We start from the raw sequence: 25,476 nt of genomic DNA, 5'->3' as shown, positions 1-25,476 counted from the left end.
GGGTAAATCTTGATCCTAAATAAACTGATTTCCTGTAGCAGTGTTAGTGTAGCTCTAATCAACTGTAACTTCATGATTTCATCTTACATTTGCTAGCGCGGGAAAACAAGGCACGCCCATAAGACCACACCTACCAATCCTCCTCTTCACATGTAGAAAGAGGTCCGTCTTCTCCTCCTTGTGTCCAGTGCCCAGTCTGTCTCTCTACCTCCTCCCTCATGAGTCTGGTAGGTTTAAACTGTCTCTTGGTCTCCTCTGATGGAGGGACCATCTCCCTCGCTTCAATACGAGCCTCAACTCAACCCCTTCAGCGCTCATCTGATCTCAGCCAGGCTAAGGTTAGCATGGAAACCTTTCTTCGGCCTGCTAGCTCTCTTATCTCACTTCACACCCTTTCTTCCACTCCTTTATGTCCTCCCCAGGTCCTTATAGAGTATTTGGAAGGGCTCAAGACTGGACAGAGAGAATGGCTCACCCTCACAGATTATTCCTCTGTCTCTGCTGTCTATATCGAAGACCAGTTGGTCTGGGCTAGGCGTGTCTTACCTACAGAAACGGACTCCAATAATCCTGTGGCCTGGCCCGCTAAGGTACCTTCACCTACATGCATGTATGTTGCATGCGTACATGCATGTATGCAAGGACATTCATGAATATGTACAATTGTGCATGTAATGAAGCTGACGTAATTATTATTATTTTAGTATTACAATATACTAGTAGTATATTGCAATTTGTGTTTTGAGCTATTTGTATGTATGCATGTACAATGTATGCAATGCAGTCGAAAGGTATTCTTTCTTGTGTAACGTTACGTCATAATGATATTGATTTCTATTCCAGTGCAGTGTTACTATTGGTATGTCATTAATGTAAAGTATATACTAGCTGTAATTTGAATCGGTCTGAACCGTATGCCCTCCAAGTTCAATTCTAGACATACGTGTATAGCGTGTGGAATGATATTTTGAGCCATGTTTTTCTTTTGTGTGCAAAGTGTCTTTGAGATCTTTTCCTTTACACTTTTAGCTTTGTGTGTATGTGTGTGTGTGTGTGTGTGTAGAAATTCTATTTCTTTTGAACTTAATTATAGTAAAACAAACCTGGTACCTTTTAATGGCAGAGAGTCACTCCTGGCTGTGTGTAGTTGTATTTCTACAACTCTCTCTCACCTTCCTCCTCCTCCTCCTCTCTCCCTATCTCTCTCTCTCTTAAAAATGAATTTCTTGATCAACCAATTAGGGTCAGAAGGTCAAAATATTTGAACCCACACTCCTCACCTATTGCTAGCTGAAGGAGTCTACAGTGAAAACATGAATGCATTATATGGCAGCCAGACAATCAGTTATCCAATACTAATAGTAGTGTGACTAGCCAATTAAGCATTGCCCAGCCTAGTAATGTTGGTTTTAGCTTCCAGCCTTTAGCCTTTCATCAAGTTGACCGGAATGCATAAACACCTCCAGGAAAATGATATTTTTAAAGCACTTCTTTGTGATGCTACATGCTCATATGCTGTATGCTAATATGGACATCTTGTACTTACATTAATATGCATTTTCTTTATTGTCTTGTATAGGCCTATTCTCTCCTGTGTGGTGGTTTGGGTGTCTCTAGGACTACCGTGCTTGTTGAGTATTTCTGTGACCAGGAGAGGAGCTATCTCCAATTATCCGATACAAAGCAATTGAATGTATGCTGGGAAATAAATATGAGCCATCATGTAGCCACTGTTTCACTCTTTGTTTCATTTCCTTTTCTCTCTCTTTTATCTCTGGTCTTTTCTAGCTAATTGAGGCCAAAGGGACTTTATCGCAGCATACCCAGATGCTAAATGAGCTAACAGATTGGGAGGGCAAGCAGCATAATAGAGATGCCTTGCTATTTGGTAGTAAGTAGATGAATGATGTGTGTGTGTATATATATATATATATATATATATATATATACATGTATATGCATGATTATTGCAGGTATTATGTTACTAGATTATTCTTATCCACTCACCATCTCTTTTACTTTTCCTCCCCCTTTCCCTCCCCCAATCTCTATCACACTCATACTCATACACTCCTTTATTTTTGTTTTTCTCTTTTCTTTTTTGGTGTAGGCGGTAATTTGTCTGGACAAAGGGTGAGGATCTGCAGTGTTCAACAACACTTGTCATGGATTACTGGAACTGTTATGAGCCACAATTTGCAAACAAGAGTGAGAATAGGAGAGAGGGGGAGAGAGAGAGAGAGGAGAATGGAGAGAGGGGAGAGAGAGAGAGAGAGAGAGAGAGGGAGGAGAATGGAGGCAATAGAGAGTTGCAGAAAGGAGAGGCCAAAGAATAGAGGAAGACAGTAGGAGAGCACGTGTTTAAATAATTTTTTGTATTTTTAAAGGAACTAACAGTTGAAGATGTACACCACATGGTCCATACTGTTAATCCTTATCTTGTGGAGGTTATATTAATGTCCATACCTCCCCCAGCACCTCCTCAAGTCCAACAGGTACTGTAATATACACACACTTACGTGTACAGTGTAGCACAAGTCTGGTGTATGCATGTAGGTACATTGTAATTGGCAAGTACTGTACTTTATTTGCCCTAGCTCCCTCCCCCTCCAGTTACTATTTTGGCTGGTTTATTTTTTGGCAGTTTATGGTAATTAAATGGAACAGTCCTATGGATCCACATCCAAATATACACGTACATGTCTGTTCAGATAAATAGTTCGTTGCCAATTAGAGTTAGGAATATACAAGTATGTACATGCACTAGCTTCTCAATCTCTCCTTTATCTTATTCATCTGTCTATCTATCTATCCTTCCTTTCTTCTCTCTCCCTGCAGGTGTCCACTACTGGCACTGCCTGGTATCCTGATAATTTACTGCTCCCAAATTCATCCCAGACCCCTCTACAGCACCCTGGGGGCTACTACGGGAACAACCATGCCCCCCGGGGGCCAGTCACTCACAATCTCTCCCTCATGCAGTCGGAGCCGGCTCTTCATGTCCCACAACATTTTGACACGCCTCCTCCTCATCACTTAGGAGGGAGCGTCAGTCACCACCCGTACACCCCCAGCGGCTCTTATTCTAATATTGCTATGAATTCTCCTCTTGGTCCTCCTTCTCAACCGCCCACACACTTCTCTAATTATCTGGACCCGCTCTATCGTCACGAGAGATCAAAGAGTCTCGGAAACCTTAGGCTCTTGTCTCAGACACAGAGGTCAGTTGTGTAACTACTAGAGAATATTATTTATATTTTATGGTCTGGAGATATGCTTTGTGTCCATGCACCAATGACACGTTTGTTCACTTTTATGGCTGCTTGTATGCGTATGTTTGTATTGGGAAAGTATTAATGTATTTACCTACAACACCTATACATCTCATTTTTGACTAATTATTATTTGCATACAGCTTTCCTAGGGTGTCTAAATATTTATGATGGTGAGATTGAACTTTTGACTATCAACAGTCTTGGAGTCTCCTATCACATTTTAATAATAAATAATTATAATATTATTTTAAGGATCAAGCCTTGTATAGATTCTCCTGAGCATAGTAATGTGTAAACTATGAAGCTCCCTTTACTTCGTTATTATTCATGTACATGTATACATGTATATGTACATGTAGACTCCATCATTATATTCTAACTGACTTTGTGCATTGTAGAAAATGCTTCAGAATCACTTATGATAGATCAAAGGTTCATGTTTTCCTTAAACAATTGCTAAGTATGCTTCCTCCTTGAATAGCAAGCATTGCTTCTTCATTATAAAATCATTATACCGTCATGATAACTTAAAATTCATTTTTATAAGCTCAAAAGTATAGAAGCTGTACCAAAGGGTTAAACAATTATAGTTCAAATGCTTCCAGTTTGTCAAGTGTCAGGCTATTAAAGCTCCTCTGGTATGAGAAGTTTGAAATTATTTATTAACAATGTTATGATAGCTAATCCAGTAATGGGCCTATGATTTTGTTATTATTGTCCACATTACATTCATACTCGTGTTCACTCACTCATGGAGCCATTCACACACATCAATTGAGACACACACACACATTCACTGTCCAGCTATATAATACTGTACATGTACTTTATGTGCATGCATATTACTTACATAAACTGCATGTGTGTGTGTGTGTGTGTTAATTATTTATTGGTTTTTTATTAATAGAGATTTAGCTAATAGACGTAGGAGCCATGCTGTACCATTGACTGGTGGAAGAGGACCAAAGAGAACTAGGTATGGAGTATTACTGTACTGTAACACTTCTTCACTTCAATCTCTCTCTCCCCTCCTCTCTCTCTCCCCTCCTCTCTCTCTCTCCCCTCCTCTCTCTCTCCCTCTCTCTCTCCCCAGGTTTGCTGAGAATACTCTATTGCCTCCAATACCCCAGCAGGAGGAACCCTGTGATTTCCCTCCCAACAGAACCCTCTCCCGAAGCATATCACAGCCTTCTTTATTCCTCAAGCCTCAGTCCTCCGTTAAACAGGACAGCAGTGTCAATGAGACTGTAAGGACTTTGTACTCATGCACTGTACCCTAACCCTGTTTCTAGTCATGTAGTACATTGAACATAAATGTACATGTACTGATGTACATAAATGTAGTCATGTACATGTACATGTATTTTACTTGTCTACTGCAGTAACTACAGTGTGTATGAATGCATGTACATCGATGTACATAGATCTAATCATGTACATGTAAATGTATTTGTACTAGTCTACTGCAGTAACTACAGTGTGTATGAATGCATGTACATGTAAATCTACACAACCGCACATACCTGCAAGCTCAATATGTAGCGGTACATATGTCTGGTTGATAATGCCAGTGCATATGCTAGAGGGTATGTGTGGCATATACTTTTCATATATGACCTGACACACAGTGCACTACTAGCTAGACACTTCCTCTAGTCTCATGAGCTAATGATATGACCACTCTCCTTGTAAACAGCTAGTAGGATATGGTTAGATCAAAGTGAACATTATTTAGTACAGTTTCTGCATTTTCTGTTCTCCTCCCTCCCCTCTTCCTTCTTGCTAATGGAATATTTACAGTGTCTGTTGTCTGGTTAGCACAGGATGATGTTGAGGTTCGCCCAGTGCATACAAACACAGCTGCTCTCTCTCTCTCTCCTATACTTGTGGTATCATTATTGACTTATTGTGGCTGCCCTTTCCTTTTGACCAAGTAGTGACCTTAACTCATGTGCTGAGCTGAATGACAGGTCCTCTTTGTAGGTTATTGCTGGCTAGCCTTTGGTTACATATGTCTGTTCTCTTGTCCTTAGTGTCCATCCTATAGCTGTCTATGTGTGCTTATGTGGTTTATTGGCAATTTGGCATATGCAATAGAGTACAAAGGCATGGAAATTATTTTACTAATTTTTCTTGGTGTGGTTTCTTTACTTTACAGTGGTGTGTGTGTATGGTTGTAAATTTCGCGTCACTAATGTACAAATGTATATTGTGTGTGTGTGAAGACACATGCATGTGGTCCAGATCAGAGAAATATTTGTCTTACCACAGGATTTTAGAAACTGGGATGTATGAAGCAACCATGGATAATGTATACAATTATTTGTATCCCATTAATTGTACTACAGCATATTGTACTACATTGCATCCCTATACTATACTACATGTAGTCATGTTCAATTATGTGTATAAATGGGTTATATTTTATAATTGTAACGTGCGCTCTTAATTAAGTGTGTGTTATTATTATGATTGTTATTTTTATATTTTATGTAGGAAGAGGATGACCTTGATCTCATACAGTCGATAATATCCCGCGAGACGTCCATCACAGACTCTCCTCCTCCTTCCAATAACCTCCAATCCCAGTTGATCCGTTCTCACTCCTTGTCGCACATACCCCACGAGTTGGGATCCCTTCCCTCCCTCCATCATGCTTCATCGCTCCATGTCCTCCATGAGAACTACACCAGCACTCCTGACGTTACCATGGGGCTCGGGAGTCCTCCTCCTTATGTTCATGTGAGTCACGCCTTCTTGCCTTCTTTCCTGGTTTTTGTTATTTTTTCTAACCACATGAAAGGACTGCTCTTTTGTTCAGTTTACTCAGCGTGGTTTAGCCTCATTAGCAAAATTTATATAAATTACCATTTCCTCTTTCTCACTCTTTACTTGTACTACATTCTTCTCTCCCACTGTCATCATAATGGTCATGCATCTTAAAAATATACATTTAAAAGTCAATTTGCCCCCTTAGCCCCCTAGGCCCCCTACCCCCCTCTAGTATCAAAAAGCCTCACTTTAAATATAACTGCATGCACTTTTACAATTATTATTGAAACAGTAACATTTAAATTGAAAGTCTACACTGCATGGTGCTTAATATTTTCATTGAAAAATCTGATTCATCCCTCACTATAACCTAAAATTCCTGCATTACCCTAATATTATGCCAATTTCTGAGAAATACCATGAGCTATTATAGCTGTACATTGTACACATGTATATGCTTTTCCCCCATTCCTTCTATCATAGAATGCTATTGGTCCTCCTAATAAGCTCCCAGTGGGTCACCATCCTGACTATCAGGACCACAAGCCTAACATATTTGATGGACTCTCCGAGGACGGTCTCCTCTCCGCTCTCAATATCCCGTACGTTAACGAGGGGGTGGAGTCGCAGCATCCTCCGGTACCGGTACATGTTGCATCATCTCCTCGTATTGTGTCGCCTTGTTCGGAAACTGAGGAGTCTCTGAAGTTGGATCAAGGAAGTGAAGTAAGATACTAATTAACTTACATCTTTGAACTGTCCATTTAGCCGCATACCTCCCAAAGATTAATATCATAATTTGTATATCAATATGATATTAATATGTGAGCTAGAACTTGCTTGTTGTTTTTTAAGCAACTTCAAAAATTTATGAAAAATCCAATTTAGATCAGAATCACCTCAAACTTTCTACGCAATATAGAAACATGTATATGCATCAGAAAATGCAATGAAAATGGAGAATTCTCTCCTAGTCATTTTTGGCAAAATTTGGCTAAATACCCTGTACTATAGTACATGGTCTTTAGCCCGATTTTAGAGCAATTTTAAAAATGTATAAAAATCTAATTTTGATCAAAATCAGCTCAAACTTTCTTTACTGACATTGCTAGCTTACTTGTTATGATTAATTAATTTATTGTTTTAAATTGTAGATCAACATAGACTGTATTGTGAACCAGCACATGGGGGAAGAGGACGAAGCCTCAAAACCCCAACTTACCTTCTCCTCGTCCCTCACTGACATTCACTCTGAAGTCAACAGACGTGGCTCCGGAGAAAAAACACGAATCAGTAACCGCGAGGTTGTCATCCACATGGGGAGCCAGGGAAAGAGAGGGCGGGGCCGGCCACGCCTTACTGACGATGAAAAACAACGCAGGAAAGAGTTAAGAGAAATGGGATTGATCAAGAGAAGCAAAAGAAGAACTAAGGAAGGTATGATAGGGAATAGAATATTATTATTTCAAATACAATTTTACATGTACTTGTACGGTTGTATACAGGGGGAATTCCTTAGTGCCACTCTCCCTAAAAATGTTGATATTTTGCTGGAATTAGATGTACATTTTGTAACTTGCTGTTCATTGTAAAAGCACACAATTTGAAATCAACAAATCTTAATTTGTAGTCCTCGTGCCTGCACCATCAAAATCAGCTTTTGCTTGATGCATGTACAATATGTATGTCCAGAATGACAAATACAAGTTCTAAAACTATAGCACGTTATTGTCAAGTTTTAATTGTCTCGCCCCCTTAAGAATTTAGTCCTGTATGAAACGCTGACAATCATGATACTATACATGTATATCTTCTTTTTAATCCTATTATCTGTTCCTTTTCTTTCTCTTCCATTCCTCTCTTTCTCTCCTCTCCATTACTCCAGAGGTCCTCCAGTGGAAAGCTGATAAAGTCCGTACTCCTGCTAAAAGAGGCCGCAAGCCTGGGACCGGTAAGAAGAACATGATCAAAGGAGTCACTGGGAAGATCATCCTCGTCACTGTGGACCTCAGCCGATATGAGAATGGAAGCATTTTCTTTCAGGTAGAGGAAGAGAGAGAGAGGAGGGAGGGAGCCTGTAATGTTGAATGGTACTATAGTAGTAGGGGTATATTAACCCCATTCAAAAATTTTGTATGAGAAAGTCAGAAAGATTCTTTTAGAGAGATTACACTGCCAAGTATCATTTTTATACTCAGTTAATTGTAAAAGCTCTCATGGGTTGCACACAATGTGGTTAACACTCATGTACTTGTGTAAACTGTAAAACCAGCCTTATAATTTTTGGAGGGAGGAAGTACTCATAAATATTGCTATTATTTATATGTTTTATCTTCTTTATAGAATGGTTTCTGTCAGGCGTATCACGGTATATCACGTTGTATTGAGTGTTCTAATGTATCAGGAGACTATCCATCATCAAGATACTGCCGGTTCTTAGAGTTTAGGAAGTAAAGGACTCATTTTATTATCATTCTTTCAATTACACTTCTCTTCACTCTCTCTCCCTCTCTCTCTCTCTCTCTCTCTCTCTCTCTCCCTCTTGTAGGCTAAGAGTGATCAATAAAGATGAAGGTAGTTTGTATGTTGAAGGTTTTGCTACTTTTAGTGATGCAAAAGCAGAGGATCTGGTACCCTGGACTCCACTAAAGACTGGTCAGCCATTATAATACTTATATCCTATTAAATATACATGTATTGTGAAATCATTAGGTTATAGTGGATTGAACACACACACTGGGTTATACGTACTATCAAGGATTGTCAAGAACTTTATTGCAATCATTGCAGAGGAAGCCAGAACCATATCCGACACTGACAGTAAGCAACTTCAATGTATATACATGTACTTGTACAGTATAAGCAGTATTGCATGTACACACACACACTCGATACTTGATGTTACACACTATGCACTTTATTTATGATACATGATATCCTCCAGTATTCCTTCTCTTTGTCCTGTTGATATTCATATTGGATGTCAATTATGCCAAAATCTGACCTGAAAATTATTATTGTATACCTTGACCTTATACACTATGCTTCTCTCTCTCTCTCTCTCTCTCTCTCTCTCTCTCTCTCTCTCTCTCTCTCTCTCTCCCCTCTCTCTTTCCCTCTCCCTCTCTCCCTCTCCCTCTCTCTCCCTCCATCAGCTTTCCCTATATGGAAGTGTGCTGTGAAAGGTGTGAGGGAGTTATGTGACACATGTGACACTACGATATTTAATCTCCACTGGGTCTGTCAGCACTGTGGTTTCTCAATATGTCCTGCTTGTTTCCAAGTGGCTTGTATATCACACAATGGTAAGCATGTATGTACACGTACATGTACATAGTACAAGTACCCTAGCTCTTTATTGTGTACATGCATAGTCCTGCCTATGGTGGTTGGGGGTGGTCGGGGCAACCACAAATGAACCAACCAGTTCATCACTTAGACCAAATACTAATAGCCATACATAAAGCATGATATTGTAGTCTACTAGTATAATGTACATAATTTTAAAAGGAACAATATTAGTCTCCAACCACCTCTTTTTCCTATGCACGCATAATGTACATGTATCTTTATTGCAATGTAGTGACCTAGCTTAATTGTTTGTTCACAGTGATTTTTTATTATTTTTGCGTGTAGTTGTGTGTGGGTGGGTTGGTGACGAGAAATGTTATTCTTTCATTAGTTGGCGTCTTTTTTCTGTTTACATTGATGTAATGTTGTGTATCAATAGTTGCATTGGTGGGTGACACTTTGCACTTGTAATCATCACTGCATGGTTAATTAGTATCGGTGAACTTTAAAATAGTCATAACTTGAAAATTGCTTAACGGAATCAGCTTAAACTTTCTACACAGCATAAGGACATCAATATGCACCAGGAAATGTAATAAAAATTGGGAGTGATTTTGGAGCAATTTTTTGGAAAAAACCATGGGCCTTGCATATTTTTCAAAAATTGTCCCATTTTTAAATGGTCGTACTCAAAAAATTTTTTTATTGGAATCAGCTCAAACTTTTAAAAATACAGTTTGCCAAATTAAAACCCGCCAATTACCCAAAATTTAGCAATTCGCCTAATTTTACTCCCTCCAAAATTTCCCGCTATACAGTATTCACCGAGTTTCTTCATCTTATGTTTCATCTAATCTCTTTCTAATGGGACCCTATACAGTGGGCCCTTACATTATTCCTACATTGATCTATTGTTATTTGCCTTCTTTAGGTTCTGAGGCTATGAGCTCATGGCAGACTCCCTGGCCATTATGTACTGTTAATCAAGTATCACACACTCCATATCAGCTATTGCTCTCTCAGATTATTCCTGGAAATGGTATGATAATTTATTATTAATATCATCATCATTATTATTATTATTATTAAAAAATCATCATCATCATTATTAGTTCTTAGTTCTTGTAGTGAACCTTGTTTGTCAATCACAATAAAATAATCCCAGTCTACATGTAATTGTACCTTTATTTTCTTCTCTCTCTCTCTCTCTCTCTCTCTCTCTCTCTCTCTCTCTCTCTCTCTCTCTCTCTCTCCCTAGTTTTGTCTGATGTTCTCTGTCAGTTATTTCAGATTTGTCGCAGTAACAGTATCTCTATAGCAACTCCTCCCCCTGTCTCCAGACTCCTCTCTTTATTAAGCAAATTAACAGTCAGCACTCAAGAACAACCCAGGTAACTCTTTCTTCACATGTTTATTTATTCTAAAGTTACTTTATATCTTATTACATGTATATGGCTATTCACCTCTTGAAGCATGCCTTTTTGCTTAAGATTTAACAGCATGCTTTGTGGGAAACCCTGTGTGTAGGGTACAATAAAATGATACAAATTTTATACCATCTATGTATCTATTAATGCCCCATATTTCCTGTTATCCTCATCCCATAGGAAACCCTTTAGTGTTGATGCTATTAAGACGATCGGTGAGCCTTCCTCCTCCTCCTCCCCCGCTGCCTCCTCTTCCCTGGACCGTCCTTCAGTACTTGAGCCCATACTGGAGCTACCTCACTCCTGCAGCAATGACACTGACGACTTCAGTCTGCCACCTAAAAGTATGATAATTACCCATTTATAGTTTTATTTATTTCATTTATAGTTTTATTTATTTCATTTATAATTTTATTTATTTCATTTATAATTTTATTTGTTGTGGTTATGATGACAAGCTTACCTACCAATTTTATCATAAATTAATTAATCACTGTTATAATTGGTCTTAGCAAGGTCATTATTATTATTATTATATTTCATGTATTTTATTTTTAGTTGATGCTCCACACTTGTGGCTATGCGATGGTGACATACTATATCTTCTTGATGCCACCCACCTTAGCAACATAACCGCCTTCCAGGTAAATTTTTAATGGGCTACCCACTAAATTTTTATGTATTAATTAATAGTGGGCATGGCACAGGAGTAGGCCAGTGGTGGTAGCAGGTATTGATAAGTATCTTAATAAAGAGATATGGACTCCTAACTCATTCCTACAGGACTTTGGTAATAAATACACATGTACAATGTACAGATCTACATGTACATGTACATACATATTATACACGTGCACTATATAATTTAAATGCATTACTATTTTACGTCCTAAGTCCTAATTCATTCCATGAACAAATTTATTGTATGTAGTACTGTGATGTCATATCCTACTGAAATGTCAATATATGTATGATTGTACATACTTTTATCTTTTACTGGATGTTGTTATCATTGGTTTATTATTGTGTGTAGGTGAGGAGCCGGCTGACCTGGTGGACTGTAGGACTGGACTGATAATGCCACAAGTGCCTAGTAAAGCGTTTTGGGGCGGATTTGATGACATACACTGTAAGATATAAGGGAGAGAGAGAGAGAGAGAGGGGGAGGGAGGGAGGGAGGGAGGGAGGGAGGGAGGGAGGGAGGGAGGGAGGGAGGGAGGGAGGGAGGGAGGGAGAGAGAGAGAGAGAGAGTATAAAATAGAGAAGTGAGAAACTGTTTGTCTCATTTCTGTTAGGCCGTTTGCAAGATCCTGTTAGTAACTGTCCTCGTTTATTGAAACTCAAAGACTGGCCGACTGGGGAAGATTTCTCTGACAAATTACCACAAAGGTAAGGCATCACTCCCTCTCATTGACTTATTAGCCTAACAGTGATACATTTTATATCAATTGTATTGCTGCTTTATTGTTGCATTTTTATAATGCTATTGTATCAGTTGTATAGTATAATCTTGTTGTATGATTATAATACTAATTATTTTACAGGTTTCATGATTTGGTACAAGCACTGCCATTGCCTGATTATACAAGGAGGGATGGTAAACTGAACCTCACCTCAAGTCTTCCTGACTTCTTTGTCAAACCTGACCTCGGACCAAAGATGTACAATGCTTATGGTAAGCAAACAGAAGGAGCTTTTGTTTTATAAATTTATTTATTTATTAGTTTATTTTTAAATTTAAATTTTATTTTGTTTTTTTTTTAAATTTTTTGATGTTTTATTTTTTTGATTTTATTATTAATTATTTATTATTATTATTATTATTATTATTATTATTATTATTATTATTGTTATTATTATTATTGTCAGACAAAAAGAATAATTAATTTTATAGAAAAATTTTTAATTAATTTTTTTTAATCTTATTATTATTTATTTTTTATTTTTATTAATTTTATTATTATTATTATTGTATTGATAGAGAGGAAGAGTTACCTGTACATGTAGTTATATTTTTATTATTAATTTTTATTAATTGTTAGGAACAAGTACATTGGCCGGTTGTGGTACCACTAATCTTCACCTTGATGTCTCTGATGCTGTTAATGTGATGGTCTATTGTACTGATACTGACAAACCCAATGAGAAAGGTTCCTTTATAAATCACACACTCAATTTTCAATGCATTTATTACTATGTACATGTACATATAAAATATTTAACTGCTACATTTGCTGCATATCAATTGATTGCACTAAAAGTCTAAAATGGCTGTATAGTGAAGACTTCCCACTTCATCTATATCTATAGTTCTATACATGTATTTAATATTCAAAATAATGCTACTGTTATTTATATATGAATTTGTAATTTTGTACCAAAGTGTGATTTTACTGAATTCTGACTCCTTTTTTCAGATGAACTATATGAAACTGTTGAGAGGGAGACATGCCAGGCAACTGTTGGCTTTCTTAAACAATCAAAAGAAATTGTAAGTTGCAAAAAATAAATTATTCTCTTTATATCTTCATCATATTGCTCTTTGTTAGGGAGCTTTGTGGCACATATATCCGCCATCAGACAGCGATAAAATAAGACAGTTCTTGAGGAAAGTAATGGAAAGAAGAGGAATGTCATCATCTAAACCTGGCTCCGATCCTATCCATGATCAGGTGAGCATTATTGATAGACTACCTTCCAGTGATTAGCTTAGAGTGTATTGCATAGTACATGACTATAAACTTAGCTTTTTGATCATTGTGTTTCATCAAAAATGTCTCAGGAGAAAATGCATATACATGTACTTACATGTACGTACAGTACCGCTTAGCTATAACTTTACTTTTACATGTGTGATCTGCACACAATGCATAGAAAATTTGAGCTGATTTCAGTTTTTTACGAACCTTTTAAGTTGCTCAAAAATTGGCCCAAAGACCATGTACAATACTGTACAGGGAATTTTATGAAAAAGGCAAGGATAGAATTCTCCATTTTTATTACATTTTCTGATGCATATTTATGTACTTGTGTTGTGTATCAAGTTTGAGCTGATTCCGATCAAAATTAGATTTTTTACAAATTTTTTAAAGCTACTCAAAAATTGGGCCAAAGTCCCTATACTATAGTACAGGGTCGTTGGCCAAGTTTCACCAAAAATGGCTAGGAGAGAATTCTCAATTTTTATTACATTTTCTGATGCATATACATGTTCTTATGTTGTGTAGAAAGTTTGAGCTAATTCCGATCAAGTTTGGATTTTTTATGATTTTTTAAAGTTGCTCCAAAATCGGACAAAAGTCCCTGTACTATAGTACAGGGATTTTGTCAAATTTCACCAAAATTGACAAGTAGAAAATTCCTCAATTTTATTACATTTTCTGATGCATATACATGTACTTATGTTGTGTAGCAAGTTTGAGCTGATTCCAATTAAAATTGGATTTTTTACGAATTTTTAAAGTTAATCAAAAATTGGGCCAAAGTCCCTATACTATAGGTACAGGGTCGTTGGCCAAGTTTCACCAAAAATGGCTAGGAGAGAATTCTCAATTTTTATTACATTTTCTGATGCATATACATGTACTTATGTTGTGTAGCAAGTTTGAGCTGATTCCAATTAAATTTGGATTTTTTACGAATTTTTGAAGTTACTCAAAAATCGGGCCAAAGTCCCTGTACTATAGTACATAGTACAGGGTCGTTGGCCAAGTTTCACCGAAAATGACTAAGAGAGAATTCTCAATTTTTATTACATTTTCTGATGCATATACACGTTCTTATGTTGTGTAGAAAGTTTGAGCTGATTTCAATTAAATTTGGATTTTTTACGAATTTTTAAAGTTAATCAAAAATTGGGCCAAAGTCCCTGTACAGGGAATTTTGTAAAAATTGCTAGAAAATAAATCTTCATTTTAAATACATTTTCTATTGCATGTAGTATATTTGTACTTCTATGTTATATAAGTTTGAACTGATTTTCATTAAAATTATTTTTTTGAGTAATTTTTAAATTTACTTCAAAAAATTGTATAATAATAACTGCTTGTTTTATGCTTTATTTTACTTTTCCTAGCTGATATATATGGATGCTGAGATTAGACAGAAGCTTTGGGAAGAGGAAGGAGTGAAAGGTTGGACTATAGCTCAATGCAAAGGAGATGCCATCTTTATACCAGCAGGAGCCCCACATCAAGTCAGTACAAAATGATATTGTAATTTCCACATCCTTATTATTATTATTATTATTATTATTATTATTATTATTATTATTATCATTATGTTTTCCATATTTTAGGTTCAAAATCATTGTAGTTGTATCAAAATTGCTGAAGATTTTGTATCTCCAGAAGTAAGTGGGGCATTCCTAAACTTTCTCTCCTTTTTATTCTCTGTTGTCTTATTTCTCAACCTCTTCTTTCTCTCCCTCCCTCTCTCCAGCATGTCAACCAGTGTGTACTCTTGACGGAAGAGTTTCGTCAGCTCTCAAGTTACCATAGCAATCATGAGGATAAATTACAGGTAACACTCTTTCAATGTAGCACATTTTATTCATTTACTTTCACTAGATTAAAAATATATTATATCATTCTGTGAAGGATATCGTTGGTCTGTTGAAAAATTCTTAAATCTTTACAAAATGTAAGACTTAAAGACGAGATGAAATTTATGTAGACTTTTTCTTACTTCCTTTTATTGTCTCCTCTCTCTCTCTCTGAAGCCTTTTGAAATGAACTTTGTAAATATTTTTGTGATTACAGAACAATTAAATGTAATGGTAATGATGATTGACAATAGTTATATTGTGGGCTCACAACCGTGGTCTAAACTATCTACTATCTAACAGTATGAAAAGACAACATCAGAACTTATATTCATCTTCACATATCCACATTTTATGAAAACATTTTGGGATTTTGTTTTGTCAGCTCTTATGTATGTTACTGGGCTGATTTCTTTAGTCAGTAGTTTTTGTGTGAGCTCCTGCACTACTGCCATCCCGAACCCTTTGCCTCGATACTCCTCCATTGTGTACAAGTGATAGAGAATCCCCATTCCTGATGATACTACCCAGGAGACTGGTTGAGCTGGTTCTCTCATTGTATCATACACTGCAGCATTAGGATAGCTAGTGATAAAGTGCTTCATGAGCTCCTTGAGATCTTCATATGTTGCTGGTTCCCAGTATGAGACAATTAAGTCTATATCTTCATGACAAATAGTGCCAAGTTTGTATTGAGGAGGAAGAGATCTAAAAAGCATAGTAAAAATTTGTGTATAGCTACAGTGATGGTGTACTTTACAAATCCTCCAGAGCAATTTGATTGCAGAGAAAAAATGTACTTGGAAAGCATGTCAGGTGGCCTTTTAAATTTTTCCATGCCCAGCTTGTTTGTCATTAATTCTATCTCTACTTGTGAGCAGACAAGCAGTTTTAACTTGATGAAATTTTATCAATTATTACTTTACCTCTGTTGCATGTTGATGAATTTGCTAAACAGTCGAAGCAAGGCGATTTCAGTATCACTTGCATTGCTAAATTTTTAATGCTAAATGAGTACATGTCTACAGAAGAAAGATCTTTAAAAGAGCCTGGAGGAGTTTAACTAAAAATTACATTTCATCTTGCCTTCATTGTATGTTAATACCACTGTTGTCATATTAGGCCAACAGCCATCAGTGAATATCTTAACATTATGCTCCTTTTTTAAAATCACACCACTCATTCCACGTACCATCTGCAATAAAGAGTAAAAATGCTACTTGATAATAATCATGCAATACCTCTAGTGTGTCTGGCCAGTACTTGTATAAATAGCATTTCAATTCCTCTCTTTTATCTGGATCAATCTCTATAATATCCATACGTAGTGCACAAAGAAGTAACAAATCTAATTCTAGTGTTCTCAATATTGTGCCATGTACAATACCTGTCACTTATAGTATGACGTGTAGCCAAAATTTAAGGCTACTCTTACTACATGCTTGTACATGTACTAGTGACACTAGCTCATCAATAATTATTAGTACAATCATTATTCACAATAATAATTGTAAAAGTCATCAAATGACACCAATATATATTGCAGCATTATTTTGCAGCATTATTATACCATCATATCTACTAACAGTACTGTTACTAAAGTCTTTTATTGTACAGATAAGAATTATTTTTAAAGTTTATTGAAATGATGATCCGATCGACTCCTTTTAAAAGGAACCTTCGGAGAAAACTTCTGACTCTTTGAGGCATTGTGCCGGCTCCCTTTGTCCCCTCCCACCTCTTCCTTTCTCTTTTCCACTGGAGTTTTGATTTTCTTATTAAAAAGAGACAAGAGACCTGGACGAAATCTTTCCGATTTGTGTCTCCTCAGCTTTGCAACAGGGCTTGGTGACCCCTCTTCTCCCAGTCCTCCTCCAGTAATGATGTTGTCATCAAGAGATCCTCCTCCTCCTCCTCCACCTCCTCCTCCTGTGATCAATACATTATTTGTATCTTTGGTGCTGTTGTGATCTTGACAATCATCAGTTAGTAGTTGAAAATCTTCAAAATTTAATATCTTGCGAGGCTGGTCCTGGTCACAGTTGGCAGTTGCCTCTTGCTCCTTTTCTTTTAAGGAGTGGTGGTCCTCATTTGCTAGTGACTTCTTTCTCCTTGTGTCCAAGATCATATCCGTAGCTGCTGTCAGGAGCTCTTCTCGATGAGAGGGAGAGAGGAGAGTGCTGGAGGAGAGGGAGCTACTGGATTTAGAAGGAGTGATGGATCGATTTGGTATCCTTGGTTGTTCGGAAGGATGAGGAATAGAGCGCTTCCTCTTTATATTAGAGCAAGCCTCGTCCACTAAACTGGTCCTTCGTTTAGGTGATATCAAATCACCAACTATGGTTGCTTGATTAGCATCGTCATTAGGATTCCTTGCTGCATTGAGTTTAGAGTCTAGGATTGACGTTAGAGACTCGATGAGGTCCATCTCAGAGTTCTCTATACCAACAACATTGAGTGAAGCAGGGGAAGGACTGGCTGCATCAGATGGTGTAGAGTTGGTCCCTACAAGTGATGAAGGCATACCATTCGGTTTATCTCCAGAGGAACTTGGCACTGGATCATTAACAAAAACTTTCTTAGGATGGACCGGATATTGTTCCTTCAATACGACAGTGTGGACAAGTATCGGGCCTTCCTCCATCTTTCTCATACTCCTCTCAAGACTTTCAGAGATACCATCATTTTTAGAGACACCCTGTACTGTACTGCTTGACTCATCAGCTTTCTCTTGCTCTGTGAGTGTCTCCAGTGTATTCCTTACAGGAGAGACAGCAGTCCTGCTCTTATCCACCGTCTCTGAGGTTGATGTGGGGCTGTGGACAAACTCTGGGAAGGCCCGAACTGCGGAATAAGAAGGAGAACAAATGATTGGTTCTATGCTTACGATATCACGCAGAGTAGGGGAGGAGGGCTGAGAGGTGTTAGATTTTACTGGGGTTGTTCGTAGAGACGTAGAGCGCTGGACGCTACTACTGAGACTTCCTCTTCTCTGCTGAAAACGACTTGAGTCTTTAACAACCTGACTCATGATCTTGGACATATTCATCGACTTTTGTCCGGACGAGGTACCAAAAGAAGGTTCGTCTTGTTTCTCCTCTGTATGCTGGAGCTGCTCGGAAGAAGGCAGAGGGACAGCGTCCTTCAAAGAGACTGGGAGACTGTATCTTCGTTGACTTCTCAAGCTCTTTGGGCTGGGAGTGAAGAAATATGAACTGCTGTCTACGTGTACTATAGGAAGTGAGACGGGGAAAGGCAGAGATAAGAAAAAACGTTATTCTATAATATTAAAATTAAATTTTTCCCTAGGTTATAAATGCGTTTGCTGCATTAAATTGAATATGACACATGATTAAGTCAGACCAAAATATTTTAAATTAAATCTCAAATCAACAAGCTACTCTACCAACAAAACAGTCCATGGTACATCCTGTACATCCAGTAGCTATAATATGGTATACATTGCACACTTACACTTTCTTTTGCCATAGCATTCTGCATCTTCTTTGCAAATTAGCGTGAAACTCCCTTCACCTTTCTTTCTCCACTTCTGCTTTATAAGCAGTACCTTCTCTCTATCGGGGATGACTCTCCTGTAGCTTCCTTTCTCATTCTGAATGGACTGTGGAGGGACAGGAAGAGGATGTGTCAAAGTGCAACAACACACACTAGACAACATGTAACGATCAAGGGCTAAGAAAGGCTTTCTATTCCAGTTGAACATGCTTGATCACATCATCAAAGGCTATTCAAGAGTGTTGTAAGCAGTATGTTGCTTAGTGTCGCATTGGACTAAATGATGTAACACACATCCAGTATTTTATATCTGAGTTTCTTTTTGATATTATTTTTGTTAAGGACAAGAGTCTATGCAGTGCATGCAAATATCTGTCTTTGTTGTGTGTAATGTGCATTATGTTAAAGATCTTAGTAGTCAAAACTACCCTCGACATTCACAAACAAACAACAAACAGTATTATAAACAGCACATAATATTTTGAATATCATTTAAAACTATTTTCACGACCAATTCATAGGTTATGCAAAACATGGTATCATTAGCATATACACTGCAGGTGTTCAAACTATTTGGCATAGAGCTTCACATACTCTAAGGCTTAACACAATAGGAACTTATTGAAGCACAATGCAATTTTATATAGCTGCTAATGAAGTCTATTGTTGCAATGGATAAATAGGAAATGTGTCTGGGGCAGCTGAACTGCGGCATCTCCTGTTCTCAAGACATAATAAAGCTACTGGCTCACCTCAAGAAGACAATACTCTCCCATCTTGGTGGGATCATGAGCCTCACTCATTAGCATATTAACCACTTCACATGCTGTGGTGTTTATGGTAACTGGGACCGTCTTGAAGCTCTCCTCGTGATCGGAGGCCTCTCTCTGGCTGGGACTAACAATGGAGCTTATATTAACTTGTATAACTGGACTGGTCAGATCAGCCATGCCGTTAGATGAAGAGGTGGAGGAGGGAAGTGCGGCTGGTTTAACTGTACTGCTAGCTTTATCTATCTGAACTGTGGGGCCCTGTTGAGAGGAGAAGGAGTAAAGGATATCATTAGTAATAGCTGATACAGTGAAATGCACCATATGATATAAATCCACTTACATTCACAGCGAGCCTTAAATGAGTCTCCATGTTCACTGCAAAGCCATACAAAATAAACAAGCAAGACCACGCCCACTCCAATTATTCCAGTAGGAGGAGCGAATGCAGATCTGATTCTGATCTGACTGGAAGATATCTTTTGTCAGTTTTCTGTGAAATGACAGAACCCTGGAGACGTCTAGGAGCTAGATGTGTTACAACTAGTGATACTGATCCTGTCACTGAAGAATTGTTTAGAAAATTTCAAGTGAGATAGAGAAAGTGAGACATGAAGTCTTGATGAAGATATAAAGGAACATTCAAAGTTGTTTCTCTTGTTAGGGTATCTTAAATAAACTGACTCCCCAGAATTTTAAGAAACTTGCAGAACAGGCTAGAGAACTTGAGATTGATAACGAGGAGAGGCTAAAGGGATGTGTGGATATCATTTTTTTAAATGTATGGCATGATGCATCTTTTCATTCACCTCAATCTCTACTCTTATCTCTCATTTTAGGTATTCAAGGGACCTATGTTTTGTGAAGCTTATGCTCAAATGTGCCGTGTCCTCTCATTTGTAAGTACAAGTTACATTTTTGTGTAATAGTTTATTGAATAATCTTTTGTCAATTCATTGCTTGTTTGGCGAAGCCCTTAATATTGTTTTTCTTCTCCAGCAGCTACAAAGTTATAAATAAAACTCACATTTCCTAACTCTAGCAGTTCCCATAAGTCAGCTAGACAGCATTAGCATGCTTTATGCACTAAATGATGTACAGTACATGGCATTTGAAGCAACAGTACAAGGACATGCATATGTATCAAAACAAATTATAAAAGTGGAGAATTTTTTCCTACAAAATTTGGCCAAAGAACAAAGGCTATTGCCCGATTTTTTAGCAGCTTTAAAATTCATAAAAATTCATAAATTGATCAGAATCTACTCAAAGTTGATACACAACATAGGAAAATGTACAATGATGTATACGTATCACAAAAATGAAGGATTTTGCCCTTGTGTTTACTACCCTGTACTATTATACATGTAGTACAGGGTCCTACAGCCAACTGACAAGAAGCTGCATGAGCACTATGCCAAAATCCTGTGGTAAACCCTAAACTTCAGTGTAATCATAATAATAATGCAAACAATGCTTTGCTAAATTTGTCTGAAATTTTTTACATGTACATTCATTTAGTAGTTCTAATTATTATAATTCCCATGAATTAATACTCTATTGTGTTATAATGATCATACTTTTATTGTTGTTATATATTAATTAGATAAAGGTTGAAATTGTGATGCGTGATGATGATGGTGATGATGAATGTAAAAAAGTAATGAAGGAGACAACGTTTAGAAGAGAACTGCTATCATTATGTCAGAGAGAGTTTGAAAAAGACAAGAGAGACAACAAGGCAAAGGAAGAAATGCTTAAAGCTATTGAAATAGCAGCACCTGTAAGTGTCCACCATTTAATGTGTAGCCTTTTCAGTGGCCATTTGGAGATATTTTTAAAACTCTACTATCCTCGATTATTGAATATACTCATAGGTGTATTATAATATGGTCTCTTAGTTTTGGAATTAGTCAATAGAATAGACTAATAGTTTATCATATGTAGTTTACACAAGCTATAACTGTTATTCTAGGGAGAGAAAGAAGATAAAGAGGCTGAGCTTAAAGAATTGGAAAATGTGGCTCATAGAAATTCATTGGCTAATCATCGATTTCTTGGAGAGCTATTTAAATTAAAGGTATACATTGATTACTTTACTATAGTGCTACAACTTTTTTCCTTAAGATGCTCTCAGAGAGTATAATGCATGAATGCATTGTTAGATTATTAAGGTCTGAGTGTGATAATGAAGCATTGGAACGCTTCTGTGTACTGATAACAGTCACTGGCAAAAAACTAGATCATCCTCAAGCTAAAGTATGTTGTGACTTGTCGTAATTTTTTTATTTAGTATTTATTTTAGCAACGTATGGATAGGTATTTTGAAAGAATCAATGAAATAATTGAAAAGAAAAAAATAGAGTTAAGAACACGTTTTATGCTACTTGATGTCCAGGATTTGAGAAAAGTAGGCTTTTGTAAAATCATGTTTGCTTAAAATATAAATTAATTAAGTCAAATGAATTGTCAAATTATTTGGACCATTCTTGATTAATAGAATGATTGGAAACCAAGGAGACAACCTCAAATACCAAAAACAATTGATGAGATTCATCAAGAAGCTGAAATCGAGGCTGCTCGAGAAAATGAGATGATGATTAAGTCAGCCAAGCATAAGAAAAAAAGAAGTGAGTCTTATATGTGTATTATAGTCAGTTCTCTAAAGTGATAATGAAAAAGATGATTATGGTTTTTCTTTTAGGTAGAGGCACTGAACCAGCCAGTCCAAAGGAAAAGAAGCAAACTGAAGCACAGAAGCTAAACGAGGAACTGAAAATAATACCTGAACAACTCCTAACTGAGAACAAGGAGCTCAAGGATGCTGTTACGCATCTGCAGCAAGATCACAAAGAAAAGGATGAGCTTGTCAGTAAATTGCTATCAGAAATCTACAGACTGAGTGAGCAAGTTAGGAAACTTGAAGATAAAGTTACAGCATTAGAGAATAACTGGAAAATTAGCTATAAGGATGTCACGCTATCTCGTCACAAGCTAGGCAGTGGAGGCTGGGGCGAAGTTATAATTGGGAAATTTCATGGGCAGCAAGTTGCAGTGAAGCGGTTTTATGAATCTATAATGAATCAGAAAAATATCGAGTATTACTTTCAAATGCTCAATCGTGAGATGGCCACATTGTCTCAGTTACACCATCCTAATCTCCTCCAGTTTATAGGAGCTGTATTAGATGATCCATCAGGGAATCCTATGATTATTACTGAAGTAATGGATACCTCATTACGGAGTGCCTATGAGAAGAAAGAGCTGACCCCTGACCCTGCTTGTAGACCAGTGATTCTCTCTATAATGCGTGATGTAGCTGTTGGTTTAAGCTACCTACACTGTCTACTTGATCCTATTATTCATCGTGATGTCAGCAGTGCTAATGTACTCCTTGAATCAAAGGGCCCAGGGAAATGGAAGACAAAGATATCTGACTTTGGGTTAGCAAAAATGGCACGTTCAGCTACTACAAAAGCAGTAGGAGCCATGGTTTACAGTGCACCTGAGTGCCTCCAGACTGTGGTGGACTTTGAAGAGTCTAAGCAATCACCTAAAGCTGACGTTTTCAGTTATGGGATATTGCTATGTGAAGTGATAACTTGTCGTTTTCCTGAGCATCAGATATTCCGTGTCTTATTAGACCAAGTTCGTTCATCAGGAGGGAGTGGAAGCTCCTTACATTCTCTTGTTGTATCTTGTGGTACTAAAGATCCTGAGAAACGACCAACAATGAAACAAATCATTGAACAACTGGATCATATTTGAGCATATTGGTACATCTACTTGGATAATTTGTATGCCTTACTTTGAGATTCTTAATTGTTTGCTATAACATCCAATGCACTGAATGCAGGTACTTTCAAGAATCAATATTAGTATTATTTATTTTTAATACAAGTTTCACAAAGCAATTTACATAGACAATGATTACATGAAATATTACTAAATCGTGGAGCACAATCTAGATGATTATGGTCTTTAGCCATGGTCAAGACTATTGGGCTCATGGTCTGGTCATAAGATAATTTTTAAAATGGTCAACACCACGCCCATTTGCTGCAATTTTAGGAAGATGGCCAATTTTCTGTGAAACAGAATGACAGAACCCTGGAAACATTCAGGAGCTAGATGTGGTACAGCTAGTGATACTGATCCTATCACTCTCGAAGAGTTGGTTTGGAAATTTCAAGTGAGATTTTGTTTAAAGCGAGATTCAAGGGTATTAGGGTAATCTCGCAAGCCAGACCATGACTAGTCTGGCTTGCAAGACTATTTCAAGGGAATATCACTTGCATATAGCCTGTATTAATATTAATTTGTGACGGGGCAATCAAGACCCTGACCTTTATAGAGTGTATATACGGCTTTAAGGTAATAATTATGCAGATATATAATTGGTGAATTAAAAAATACCGTATATATACATATAGCTAGAAATTTTGGTGGAGTAAAACTTTGGCGAATTGAGGTCCATTTGCCAATTTTTTAGTCTCTAATTTCATAGAGTTCCATAGTCTCAGAGTTTAAATTTTGCCAAAATTAAATTTTAAGCTCCAAACCGCTTTTAAAGTCAATTCGCCAAATTTTAACACTCCAAATTTTCTAGCTATACGGTAGATAACAAACATGGTTGGTTAGAAAAAAGAATAGACTAATTTACTCCAAAGTACAAAGCTTCAAGAGTGCCTTGATCTCTTGATTCTCTTCCACAGCCTTTAGCCTTGGTGTCTTTATCTATATCTCATTTAGTCTTGATCAATTGATTCCATCTTGATTAAATTCCTGTAGAAAACATTATACCGTAGGGTGAGCTGTAGGGTAATTTTTTTAGGGTTGTAAATTTTGTGGATTTCACAATTTTTTAAGCTTTGCAAAAATTACTTCCACAAAATCAAATTATTATGGTAAAAGATAGCAGATGGCATAAATTCGCAAAAATTAAATCAGCAAAATAGATTTCTAGGCCAATTTGTGAAATTTACAGCCCTAAAAAAAGGGCCCTACTGTATTACGACCATACATCTCCTTGGTGTTGATTTCACTTTAAATGAAATTCCTGGGCAGGCCTGGGTTAAGATCTGACCATTTTGAAAATAAGCTCATGTGACAAAAATGGCTGACCGGGTGTTCTATTTCACAGTACTGTTATGAAGTAGCTCAACCGTCAGCCATTTTCATATCACATATGAGCTATTGAGGTTATCATCAGAATGACCAGATCTTAACCCTGGCCAACCAAGCCTGAAGGTATATCATTTGAAGTGAAATCATCAGTATACAGTGGATATTTGTCCAGTACAGGAAAGGACAGTACTTAGGGAGGGAAGACCAGGGGAGGGTGGTTCTGACTCATGAAACTAGAAATGCTATTGATTTTGCTTCGAATGAAATGCCCAGGTGGGTCAAGGTTAAGATCATGTAATTTTGATATTGAGCTCACATAATGGCAATGGCAGCTGAGCCTCACATTTTATTTTAAGTGAAATCAGCAGCATTCATTTCACTTGAAATAGAGCACCCAAGCCAATTCAGTCAGCCATTTTCATCATGTGAGCAGGGCTGCATGGATCTTAATTACTAGATTTAGAAACCCTAGCTGTTTCATTTGATGTGAAATCAGATCAATCATAGATAGTATTGTATACGTAAAACTGATGATATCATACCAACACACACCTTCTAATGACAGAAGGACTATACACAGGTTCTATTAACTCTTTTGTTTCCTTTTTAAAGTCACCAGCAACTGATGAGCTATTCCAACGGTCTTTACAAATGCAAGTACATGTAAGCTCATTAATTCATGTGAATCACCCTCCTTGTCCTTCCCTTTTCCCTTCTTCTTCTCCATCCCCTCTTCCTTCCTTTTTATAGAGTAT

General features: G+C 37.2%; 3 protein-coding genes across 3 annotated transcripts; 2 read left to right on the top strand and 1 right to left on the bottom strand.

Annotated features, from left to right (window-relative positions):
• The first annotated feature begins 138 nt into the window (after positions 1 to 138).
• LOC100639981 (uncharacterized) lies at positions 139 to 15,725 on the top strand. Its single transcript, XM_019994482.1, has 32 exons — positions 139 to 338; positions 423 to 590; positions 1,580 to 1,693; positions 1,789 to 1,891; positions 2,111 to 2,208; positions 2,388 to 2,495; positions 2,839 to 3,221; positions 4,183 to 4,251; positions 4,369 to 4,522; positions 5,772 to 6,017; positions 6,531 to 6,773; positions 7,202 to 7,484; positions 7,933 to 8,090; positions 8,391 to 8,497; positions 8,596 to 8,702; positions 8,760 to 8,867; positions 9,203 to 9,352; positions 10,270 to 10,377; positions 10,597 to 10,729; positions 10,946 to 11,109; positions 11,324 to 11,409; positions 11,459 to 11,555; positions 11,799 to 11,894; positions 12,061 to 12,154; positions 12,310 to 12,440; positions 12,808 to 12,915; positions 13,183 to 13,256; positions 13,315 to 13,437; positions 14,841 to 14,960; positions 15,063 to 15,116; positions 15,206 to 15,286; positions 15,334 to 15,725. Exons 1-32 carry the CDS (start codon positions 219 to 221, stop codon positions 15,391 to 15,393), a joined length of 4,248 nt encoding a protein of 1,415 aa, XP_019850041.1. The 5' UTR covers positions 139 to 218; the 3' UTR covers positions 15,394 to 15,725.
• A 1,088-nt stretch (positions 15,726 to 16,813) lies between these two features.
• On the bottom strand, positions 16,814 to 20,002 carry LOC109580902 (flocculation protein FLO11-like). The gene is made up of 4 exons (XM_019994480.1): positions 19,938 to 20,002; positions 19,577 to 19,855; positions 18,783 to 18,930; positions 16,814 to 18,539 (listed from the first exon to the last, which is right to left on the bottom strand). Exons 1-4 carry the CDS (start codon positions 19,965 to 19,967, stop codon positions 16,939 to 16,941), a joined length of 2,058 nt encoding a protein of 685 aa, XP_019850039.1. The 5' UTR covers positions 19,968 to 20,002; the 3' UTR covers positions 16,814 to 16,938.
• An 83-nt stretch (positions 20,003 to 20,085) lies between these two features.
• Positions 20,086 to 23,445, top strand: LOC109580903 (probable serine/threonine-protein kinase DDB_G0271682). The gene is made up of 9 exons (XM_019994481.1): positions 20,086 to 20,184; positions 20,259 to 20,375; positions 20,434 to 20,493; positions 21,201 to 21,377; positions 21,570 to 21,674; positions 21,722 to 21,853; positions 21,900 to 22,004; positions 22,095 to 22,224; positions 22,299 to 23,445. Exons 1-9 carry the CDS (start codon positions 20,095 to 20,097, stop codon positions 23,360 to 23,362), a joined length of 1,980 nt encoding a protein of 659 aa, XP_019850040.1. The 5' UTR covers positions 20,086 to 20,094; the 3' UTR covers positions 23,363 to 23,445.
• Positions 23,446 to 25,476: the final 2,031 nt, after the last annotated feature.

The sequence above is a fragment of the Amphimedon queenslandica genome, unplaced genomic scaffold, assembly GCF_000090795.2.
Source record: "Amphimedon queenslandica unplaced genomic scaffold, v1.1 AMPQUscaffold_13472, whole genome shotgun sequence".
NCBI classification, from domain to species: domain Eukaryota; kingdom Metazoa; phylum Porifera; class Demospongiae; order Haplosclerida; family Niphatidae; genus Amphimedon; species Amphimedon queenslandica.
This window is presented reverse-complemented; position numbering and strand designations above follow the sequence as displayed.